Genomic DNA, 11,591 nt, shown 5'->3' with positions numbered 1-11,591 from the left:
TGAATAAAACCACAAGGAAACAGCGGCGAATATTCAGTCTTTTTATTTACAAGGTTCAAGGAAACAGCGGCGAATATTCAGTCTTTTTATTTACAAGGTTCTTTGGTTTGACAGCTATTAAAAACAGACAACTGTTCAACAATATACAGTTCATTTATTTCAGCAAAAAAAAAGAAGGCATAAACGTGTTTATAAAACATCTCATCCAGACAACAGTCATCATGACGTAACTTGTTCATCTTAATATTTAAAAGCTAAATTATAAACATTCATAAAAACTGTACTGACATTCTCTAATAAATGTGCAATAAAAATTAATATATGTATGGCAAAGAAATGAAAAAATATTCACAATTGTGTTTCAAACCTAAGATTACCATGGAGCACTCTATAAATAGACATAGCATAGGAAATAAAAAGAAATTAATAAATACATAGAGGTGTGAATAGTGCTAATTTTGCATGATATCTACAATATAAGGCTCTGTTCAAGTGTATACCTTCTCCTCTTTTCTTATTATTTACAGCACCATTGTGACAAGCATGCCAAAAACATTCGATGTGTTTTTTTCCATCTGCTATGCCAGGCTGTCCATCAGCTGAGTGTGTATCTCCTGAAAGCTCGGCCTCTGCTTGGCGTTCCTCCTCCAGCAGCTCAGCATGAGATCATTGTAGACTCTGTCAGGGCAACAGGGAGGCTTTGGCAGGTACACCTGGGAGCATGAGACAAAATATGAATGCAGGATTGATGATATTTGAAAACATAAAATCTGGTACTGTGAGATACAGATGCACTGAAGATGTGGGATCCCCACAAACAAACAGTGATTAATCATGAACAGATTGTACCGCAGAGGATTGGTGGTCTGTACCTGTGTGATGTGCTCACCTGCTTGCCCTGATCCCTGAAGAACTCGCCTGTGTTCTCAATGACCTGCTCGTCAGAGAGCTGGGAGTAGGGCTGCTCCTTACACAGAGTGAGAATTTCCCACAGAGTCACACCGAAAGCCCACACGTCACTGGCCATGGTGAACTTACCCTGTAGGAACAGACAACTCATCTAAATAAAATCTAGCATTGAGTTACATGAGGATGCTGGCTTGTATACATCATGTGGACTTCTGTGGACTGACTTTGGATATTTTTATATTTATGAACTATCATTTACATGGCCTTTGGATCATGAATAAAAAATTAAAAACTGTCTGATTTACATAACTAATACAGCCTAGTGTAAAATTCAGATAATACACAGTCAGTTCTTCAAAAAGAAGGAAGGGACACAACATTTTTGATTGTTTTTTATTGTGTATCCAACATGTCCCCAGGTCTGCATGGCACTCACGAGTAGGATGCTCTCCCAAGACATCCAGCGAATAGGCAGGACAGCCCGGCCCTGGATCCTGTAGTAGTCCCCTCTGTACAGGTTCCGACTCATGCCGAAATCAGCAATCTTTATGGTGTAGTTCTTACCCACCAGGCAGTTACGGGTCGCCAGATCACGGTGGACAAAGTTAAGAGAGGACAAGTACTTCATACCAGATGCAATCTGCACAGCCATGCCAATTAGTTTACTGTAACTAAAGAGCAGAGGAGAGACCACAAGAGTTAGAGTGTACTTATACATAGTATTGTCTTAGTGACTATGTCTTATATCACCAATGATAATCATATTTTAGTGTAAGAATATGAGCCTACCGGACCATACTCTTCCCCTCTTTTCCCTCCTGTTCTGTCTTGTCTTCATCAGCAGCCTCTTTAAGTCTGAGATTGCAGAGGAACTGGTTCAGGTCTCCATTTTCCATGTACTCAGTGATCATGCACAGCGGGTCTGTGTCCACACACACTGCCAGCAGACGGACAATGTTGGGGTCCCTCAGGCGAGACATGATTCGGATCTCCTTCAGGAAGTCATTCCTGCAGCACAGCGTGGACAAGCGATTGTAATTTACCGCTTGATTGACGCCTGAATTAATAAGAACAACCAGCTGGAGACTAATTTGGAGACCATTTGCCTTTACCTTGCGTTCTTGTTGGCATCTTCCCGCAGTGTTTTAACAGCAACCAGCAGAGGTGACTCATTGTTTCCCTCTATAGACAAATCCTCGTCCAAAAAGTCCTGCATGCCCTCTGCCTCACACAAGTGCACCTGTTTTCGAAAAAGTACTTTTTCAGCCCATCATCCACTTGGCACCACATTTGCTTAATACAGCTAAGTGTTGCTCATTTTTCAGCAGCTGTATTACACACTCATGCTTTTACCCCACAGCAATGTCCATCATTCAATTTTCAAAATGAGAGCTATAACGATACATCAACATAAAAGCTGCAGAGAGAGAGAACAGCCCAATGAATCTGATAGATTTCTAAAATATCAATTCAATGCCAGCGAACATTAGAGCTACAAAACTGATTATACTTCTCCAAACTGGCCCTCTCCCAGTTTCTCCTTGAAGGTGAGCTTCTGTCTGGGGAACTCTCTCATGGATGAATCGGTGCCAGCAAACAGATTCATGTTGACAGCTGTGATGGAGTATGTGCTGCCGTCTGAAGACTCCTGGAGGCTGATGATGTCTGCCTCTGCGTAGTGTGGGGCGCTGTCTGAACCACTGGTTGCAAGTGCTCTACAGGATGTGCTCGGTCCTGATGTGGAAACACGCAAACACACACAATGCAGCAGCCATAGCTAAAACCAACCGTACTGTATTTGTTGCACTGTGCTTTTGTCTTACCGAGGTGTTCGGTGGACTGAGCAAACTCAGGTAGTTTCCGGATAAGGCGTGAGGGCTCCTGGTAGTCGGCGCAGAGGGGGAAGATTCTCTCATAGGTGGAGTTGGTGGTGGAGCTGGCCTCGCTGGACAGAGAGGAGTGGTGGGAGGAGAAGGCTTGAGTCTGGACCGCAAGACGAGCTGTGAGTTCATCATCCAGGATGCGACGAGACGCCTAAGAAAGCAAGCGTGATAGCTGAGCTCTGTTATTTGTTCACATCAAGAATCTGCAAGAGAAATTTGGTTGGATGTTGGATGTTGGATGTCAGACTGACTGAAATTTGCTTTCCAAAAAGAAAATAACCCGAAACCCTAACCCTAAGAGATCACATCATACAAAATAACCTCCACAGGCAGAGCATTTAATGAATAAATCCAAAATGTTTTACGTTGGTGTTGGAGTTTCTTTTTCTTCAGACCGTGGCTGAGAGTGCAGCTTTGGGCTCCTTCATGTGCTCTGAGAAAGATTTCTCTGTGTTTTGGTTGTATTTGGTTCATCTTGATACTGAGAATTCGCTTGCTCGTTTCGCCCTTTGTGTCACTCTGGTATTTCACTACACTTGTAAATAGTCACTGTTAAGCCTGACACAATAAGACTGAACTGCATTTTCTGTTACTTTTTCTCCTGTTTTTGGTTAAGTCTTTTTGTTGTTTCTGTTGGTACAGGGTTTAAATCCCGTCCCCTTAAAAAAAGCTAGTTTGTTTTATTTGTTGTTTTGGCCTGGAGTTCGTCATCTTTTTTCCAGTTTGTGCTTATTGTATTTGGTATTGGTAGCAACAATAAACTGCCTGTTTTTTTTTTTACTATCAACAAGTGTGGACTCCTATTTATGTTACGCTCCTTACACTCTAGATGGGGACATAACACGTGATTTTAACCAATATACCACAAGCTGCTGATGGCATAGCCATTTCAACTCTTAAAGCTGAAATGGCAAAGCAATTTATTTCTAGTCATTTCCTCCACCCCCTCTTTGATGATGTCTGCTCCAGTGCCAAAATAAAACCCAGACCACCTACTCATGTATGATCTCTACATTGTAAGTATTTTTTTTTCCCTTACTCCCTCCCTACTATACAACAAAGGTTCAAAAAGCCCCAAAAATATCTTTAAAAAAAGAAGCTTTTGTGTATCACATACAGTATATGCTGTGTGGGCTACAGTTTTTGGGTACTTAGTGTCTTCCCCTTTTCTTTGTGTGCTGCTTTTTGTCCTGTGCCTGTTCCCAACTGGGTATTTATTTAGCCATGATCACCATCTTTACTAGTAACAGACAAAAATATGGTCTTTTAAGTTGTTATCAGCAATTATTACCAAGATCAATATAAACACATTTAAAGAAATACTCTCTTCTCACCTTCTCAAGCATCTTTTGCCAGACCTGTCTCCACAGGATGATGACTATGATAGCCAATAGGATGGCAATGATAGCCACCAAACAGCCAATCAGGATCCTGGTATTGCTGTCATCCACTTTATGAGTAGGATCATCCCCTAACGAACCAGATGAGAGTTACGAGTTAAGGTGGATTTGATTTAATCCATCACAGTTCAGTTTCTCATTACAATATGCTATTTGCACAATCCTCTTCATGTTTCATTAGAACCCTGACATTTATTTCAGTGATTCTATCAGCAGGGGGCGCTGTTTAACCAGGAAACACATGAGTTAACCACCTTTTAAACAACAAGCAATTACTTTCACTTTTAAACTGAGATAAATCACTATACGTCATGGTAAACTGTATGACACCAATTCAAGTTTAATAAACAACAACATGAGAAATCTTCTAAGTATAGAATAATTTTTTGATTATATTTGTGGTTGACTGAAGATTATGCTCAGCCTTTTCTGGCAGCCATATATCAAACCAGCCTGCACTCCCTCTTGCCAACATTGTTCTTCACTGCCTGACTGTCATGTCACTAAAATGACAACCACTACTTAGAGAAAAAAAATCATAAAGGGTTTCGTGCTGACCTGGTAATGTGTTTGTTGGGTGTCCATGTTTGCGAGGAGTCATGGATGTATTGTACACTGCTGAGCCTTGTGAGAGAAAGACAAAGACAAAGCTGATGGATGACATTTTACATTGTGTGGGAGACAAAAGACCCTTCAAAATTGATGCATTATCAAATCAAAGTTTCTAATGAGGGACTAGAAGATGACACCCACACACACCTGATCCCATTTTTACCTGACTGGAACGCCACCTCACTGAACAGCATCCAAAGGTCGCTGAAGTGGAAACGACATTTGATGGCACTGGCTGTGCGGTCCCCGAGAGGCACGGTGACAAAGCGGGCACTTTGGCTTACGCGATCAACAGTGGGCCTGAAGGTCACCGGGTCAGATTCCCAGTCTGATCCTGACCGGAAGTAACAGCTGGCCTGTCTGAACATCCTCACCCCTCGACTGAACATGTTATTACAGTGAACCTGTGGAAGGAGAGGTGGGATATGTAACTAAAGGCAAGCAGTAATAAAAACTGCTCAAGATGCATTTTTCACTTCCTGTAACTATGATGACTTGCTGTGTTGGGGGTGAAAAACATTATCTTCCATCTCTGATCTCTGGCCACAGCGCTTACTTACCAAAGACAAATAGGCTAATTATCCAAAAAATATCATTTTCACACTGTGAGACAATTTTGCATCATTTTCTAAAATGTATGTCCCAGTCAAATTTGCAGCAGCTATTGAAGATGGGTGCTTGCCTGGCATGGTGCAGTGCAGCTCACTTCAGTAGCGTTAGCTCAGCAATTTGAAAAATATTCCACTTTTTCACTATTAAGCTGTTCCCTATGCCTATTCCTTACCTTCATGGAGGTGAAGTTGCGAACATGGTCAAACTCAAAGATTGTCTCCACATAACCTTTGGGAAAGCTCTTGTTGTTCCAGCCCACATAGTCATATCCTGGCCACATGCTGTAGATGTGGCTGTGGAGAAAATCATCCAGACCCCAGGTGCCATCTGTCAGCTGACCGAGGCCCTTTGTCAGTCTGGAGGAGGGATGAACGGAAGACATGATGATAGAAAGCATTTATGATGATATGTTGTTGTATATTTAAGAGGTCACAGAAAAGTACCGCACAGGAGGTAAACAAAATGATTATGATTATGAACTATGATTGAAGTGAGCCCTAATTGTGGCCTCCATCTTTCTCTCTAGATGAAGCAGTAAAATCCAGACCTTTCAGCTGATGCTCCATCATACACAGAGTCATTAAAGTAGACATCCAGGCCTCTGTAGATCATTTGGTGCCCATCTGGAATGCTATAAGACATCAAGCCATCTACAGAGGGCAGGTCAAAGGTCAAAGATTAGGACTGCATGCTTAAGAGATATTACAACAATGGACTATGTTTTCAGCATGTCGTAAAAACCTGCATCAGAAGAATACAGTATTATCATAGAAAGATGTTGCACTCTGTCTAATGGAAAGTAATGACTAACCCAGCCATTCGCAGCCGTAGAGCTCCACTCTCATACACACGATCATGGAGTGGTCTGTCACAGGCATAAAGCGGACAAAACGAGCTATGATGGGAGGCTCGAGATCCTTCAGAACCACATCATACGCATTCCTGTTCCCCTCAATGACCTGGCAGAGGAGACGCAGATGACACAAATAAGAGCGACGTGTCAGTGGAAAATCAAACCACCTAAATATACCGTACGAGGTGTTAATGCTTTGACGACTGGAACAAAAACTCTGCTGCAGGGAACTGCAGTTGCTGAATGACTAAATTTGCTATTTGTGGCATTTTGGCAGCATAAACATGATGGTGACTGTCAACTAAATCTGCTGCTGGTTCTGCTGTTTCTTAACTGATTACATTTCCTATTAACTTTTCTGCTATCTGCTGAAAAATGTGCGAAGACAATCTCAACACCTCACATGAGTGATAAAGGAAGTATTCAGATGCTCTGAAAATGTTACTTCAGTAGAAGAACAAGTCAAAATAATAGCAAAATGTGTATGAAAAGTAAAACGTACTAATAAATCTGGAACTAATACATATTCATTTCTTTCGTTCTTGTATTGTAAGTAGCATTTTACTGTTGCAGCTGGTTGAGCTGGGTTTATTTCTAACTATTTCATATACTGTTGGGTAGTTTAATCTATAACTAACTAGTCAGTAAAGCTGTTAAATAAATGCAGTGAAGTAGAAATATAAAATGGCTTAAGTTAATGTACTTACATTATATTTTGGCCTTCACTTTATTACAGCTATTCATTTCTAATGTGTTTCATGGCCACCGTTGTTTCTGCTTCATGCCAGGAGGGAGAGGGTGAAGTGACAGGGTTGCAATCAGTACTTACAGCACTAGATGCGACTAAATCCTACACACTGATCCTTTAACTGCTACTTATGAATGCTTTGTGTGAGCTTTGTTACATAAGATGAACCAATAATCAGCGATCCCTTTATGTAATTTAAATACACAGGTCACCTGTATGGAAACATGCTGATATATAAAGTCAACCCAGTCTCTAAGGCTGACCCGTCATGGCAGTTTTTACACCTGCACCTGATCCAGCTAAGATGTCATCATAATGTCATGTGTGGCTCTAAACTGAATCATACATGTGAGTGTCTGCACAGTATTATCTACACATGCTCACCTGCCTTCCCTTCCTATCATGCCAGCCCATCCAGTTGTTTCCGTCGCGGCTGTACTTGATCCTGTATCGCTGGGCAAACTCATTACCCATGCCGTCGGCATGGCGACCTTGGGTGCCCACCAACGTGATGAAGTGCAGTGAACGCAGGTCCACCTGGAGATACTCTTTGAGGTCGTCAGACATGATATCGGGGCACCAGGCCCCGTCACCATCCCCATTGTCTGAGTCAAGTCTGAAGAGGAAATGAGAGAGGAAATGGTGAAAGAAGGGAAGAATTCAGGTATAGAAGACAGAGGCGTGGAAAGGATAAGAGCAAGAAAAGACAGAATAAAAGCTAGTGAATGAATCTATTGTTTCTATGTTAATGAACTCATATTTGCATGAGTACATCTTCAGCCAATCTATATTGCCACTGGACATATTATTCAACATGTAGTCAGTTCATGAAACCAGTTCACATCTGCTGCGCTTGATGATGGAGAACAGCAACGAAATGTACTGTGAGGTAAGATTGTTTGGTCGACTTCCAGTCTTTGTCTCTCAGTTTTCAAACCAAAGTGGTGGTTAGTTTGGAATAAATAGAAAAAGAAGAAGAAGAATTTGGCACAAGCAGGCCACCAGGGTTGAAAGAAAAGGTTTCACTTAAAAAGAAACAGAACATTACAGATTGTCAGTACAGAACAGATTATTATATACTGGAGTTGAAGTTTAATCTGCATGTTGTCTAATGCCACACTAATGACAGGATTTAAGCATGTTGACCAAAGAAAACAAAAAAAAAAACTAAGATGTAAGAAAATCGTGCAACATGCCTGCCAAATCTTGCTGCAGTTGACTCAGACCACTGACTGGAGGCAGAGATGTCCTCGTCCTGAATCTGCCCACCGGTCATACCCAGAGGATATCGACACATTTCTGCAACCACATGAAGCGTCACTGAAACACATGCTGCTCACAATGTGAATATGTTTTTTTTATATGTTTTCATATGTGTGTGAGTCCTGTATGCTTCCACATGCCACATGACTTTTTATCCTTTCGGTCAATATGTAGGACGTGAGGAGTGCAGCGTGAAGTGGTCAGGTCTCGCTCCTTCAACCCCTCCCTATCCCCAAGTCCCCTTCCTGCAGCCCTGCAAGGCCTCTAAAGCCAAACAGAGGCATCACTGTGTAGGTGCCAGTCTAAGCAAAAGGAGTGGCCTTGGAGGTGCCTGCTCTTTATTTTTCATCATTTCAACATGAGAGAGACATTTTAGAGTTTTAAATCATCTGCTGGGCATTAACACATATGTTGCGTGGGCTCCAGTAAATAAAACTGACCACAACAGACGCTACACTACAGTGTTAATATAACTCACTGACCATACTGTAAGTCTGTCTCTGTTCATTCTTACCATCTCTACCTGGTGTAGAAAAGGGACGTCTGTGTTTTATTCACCTTCCCTCAGAACGGCATGACATGAGAGAGAGGAGCGAAAACAAATAAGCCTTTTACCATGAAAATATTCAAAGTGGGAAAGTCAAATGAGTGCATGTGTGTGTGTGACAGAGAATATGTGTGTGTGTGTTACCTACAACTACGCCTACAAATTTTCTAACTTTTTTTTTTTTTTTCCGTGAATGCCCCCTGCTTGTGAAAGGTCTGCCTGTTCTGAGGATATTTGCTGTCTGACTATTAGGTAAACCACACACACACACACACACACACACACACACACACACACACACACACACACACACACATTACATTCTTGCGTTCTAAGCCCACCCACCTAAAATTGCTTTCCTTCTCCTTCTTGTCAACATTTCTTGTCCCTCAGGAATATGAAGAAGTTATTTTAAGCTTATATACAACATATCCACATTGAATGGCTCATACTTGACACATTCAAAACTCAACCAACGTAAAAGCGAGATATTTAACCGCCGCATGCTCTGAGAATCGAACACATGCAATATCTACTATACCCGGGTTGACTTGAGATCGCACAGTGGCAGCCAGCAGGATGACGAAGACATGGTGCGAGATCTGTTGAACCTTCTCGACCTTCATCTCTTCTCTGCACACCTAAGAGATTGAAGAAAGTTGTGGATCAGTGAATGAGTTTAGTAGTACAATCATATATGTATGTATCATGTCAGCAAATCTTGTGCTTTATATTACAAAAAATATATATATATGATTTGAAGGTTTTATTTAGCACACAAGCAATATGTGTACTGTGCTGTACTCATAAAGATAAAGATTAAACATGTCAAATAATAAAACAGTTACATTTCTTGATAGTATGACCCTGGTGACAGTCACAGAGTCCTCCTTGTAACCCAGAGTCCTGCCAGAGTACCTACATTTTATTTACCTTGTAAAAGACCTGTGAAGGTCTCATTGACTTACAGCTCTGACACTTTCTGGTATACTCTGCTGAACTTTTTCAACTGTTCAGAAACTGCACTTACAGCCTTTCACGTGGTGGTTTCACCCAAGATTTGGGGGGACAATGTCGTTCTGTGTCAGTATGATGTGTATAAAATGTAGGCTTGCTATAATATAAAGCATCATAACCTTTTTCCTTTTTTCACTTAGGCGCATGAACGGAAATTAAGAACACTGTACACTGAATTTAATAGTGAATTCTGCCCTCTGTAGCACATTCTCTCAGTAGAGTTTCCATTTCTGAAGAGCTGACACAACTTTTTTCCTGTGTATTTCTAAAGTAGAGATTAAAACAATGTAAATGAAATGCAAATAAAGCTCAAATATGTGAACAGACAGATCTATTTCTTGTGCTTAAGCTAACTTTAAACATGTATAATATATTTTCCTGTATGAGGTCACTGTCTAAACTGAGCTGAACTGACATAAACTTTCTTCAAAGTCAACATGGACACTGCTATTAATAGCCACATACGAGAAAAAATATGGATTTGACTTACTTCTGGAAGTTCTTCTTTCGCTATTATGAAATCATCTGTTTCAGGGAATATTCCACATCTACTGTGAGTTGATGCATTCAGCACTGCGAGCCACTGACCTCTTCTTTGGAAGAACTTTCTGAGAATGGAAAAGAGAGAGAGGGGGAGAGAGAGCGAGAGAGGAAACGAAGGCTGATGTAACAGACTTTCTGGCTGGAGGAAAGAAACAGAAAATAACATGCTTTAGGATTTTTTTGAGGTGAGGCCAAAATCCCAGAATTCCACCTGATCCACAAATGGTTTCAATTACGGCCCACAGAGGCAGCTGAGAGCGACAGTATCTGGCAGCTTCCACCAAGAGCTACTGACAAAAACAGACTGGAGTTGATTTTCCTGCAGATGAGGATCTGCTAATTACTGAAGGAGACATGATGTACGAGAAAAAACTATCACTGGATACAAACAAGATGAGTCACAGCTGGGATTAAAAGTAAAACAGTTGCAGCAGAACGGAGGCAGAAACTTGTTTTCAGAAGCATAAATCAATATGTGAATCACAATGGTTTGGTAACAGAGAAGCACATGCAGTAAATTATGCACTGTTACACGTTTTCTTTTTCATGCAACATAAATGTCCTGCAAATGTGAGACGCTTCCCTTCAGGGTGTAATGTGTGAGGGGGCTGATGTAGATGTAATGGCAGCAGGAAACAGGAAAACACTCACTTCTGTATAAGCCACACATTCTACATACCAGCTAATTAATTTTTCTTGAAATGACTACACTATGAGAGGTTTTCAGTAGGCTACAACTGCTCCTGCTTCGCCTAATCATTCAAGATAATAACTATATGTACTATATTGTAACTTTACTACATCTTGTAAAATTGCTCCGATCATTTAAAGGACTAGTTTAACATTTTGGGACGTGTGCTTGGCCAATTAGGTTTCTTGTAGAAAAGATATATATATACAAAATATCAGTATCATGTCTATACGCTAAATATGAGGTTTAGCATAATTTAGCACAAAGACTGAGAATAACAAGGCAAGCCATTTTTCCTGTTACAGTCTTCACTGCAAACGCGGTTGCCCGACAGTGGCTTAGCATAGCTAACTTCACCCCCATGTTTTCAGTCTTTGTGCTAAGCTAAGCTAACCTTATATTTAGCATACATGTGTGACGTCAAGCCAGGGACCAAAACCGTGTTTTCTACCAGGCTGTAAACATGTTTAGCTCTGCTGTGAAGTTGGACATTTTAAAATAGGGACTTATGGA

General features: G+C 41.0%; 1 protein-coding gene across 1 annotated transcript; it reads right to left on the bottom strand.

Annotated features, from left to right (window-relative positions):
- Nucleotides 1-91: 91 nt before the first annotated feature.
- LOC104933510 (discoidin domain-containing receptor 2) lies at nt 92-11,108 on the bottom strand. The gene is made up of 17 exons (XM_019279230.2): nt 10,335-11,108; nt 9,369-9,468; nt 8,214-8,316; nt 7,402-7,633; nt 6,228-6,375; nt 5,964-6,066; nt 5,589-5,772; nt 4,968-5,208; nt 4,751-4,816; nt 4,127-4,263; nt 2,733-2,943; nt 2,420-2,643; nt 2,022-2,149; nt 1,699-1,917; nt 1,346-1,580; nt 890-1,039; nt 92-713 (listed from the first exon to the last, which is right to left on the bottom strand). The coding sequence occupies exons 1-17, from the start codon at nt 10,551-10,553 to the stop codon at nt 579-581; spliced, it is 2,835 nt and encodes a 944-aa protein (XP_019134775.2). The 5' UTR covers nt 10,554-11,108; the 3' UTR covers nt 92-578.
- Nucleotides 11,109-11,591: the final 483 nt, after the last annotated feature.

This window comes from Larimichthys crocea, chromosome XII (genome assembly GCF_000972845.2).
Source record: "Larimichthys crocea isolate SSNF chromosome XII, L_crocea_2.0, whole genome shotgun sequence".
In the NCBI taxonomy this organism is placed as follows: Eukaryota; Metazoa; Chordata; class Actinopteri; family Sciaenidae; genus Larimichthys; species Larimichthys crocea.
This window is presented reverse-complemented; position numbering and strand designations above follow the sequence as displayed.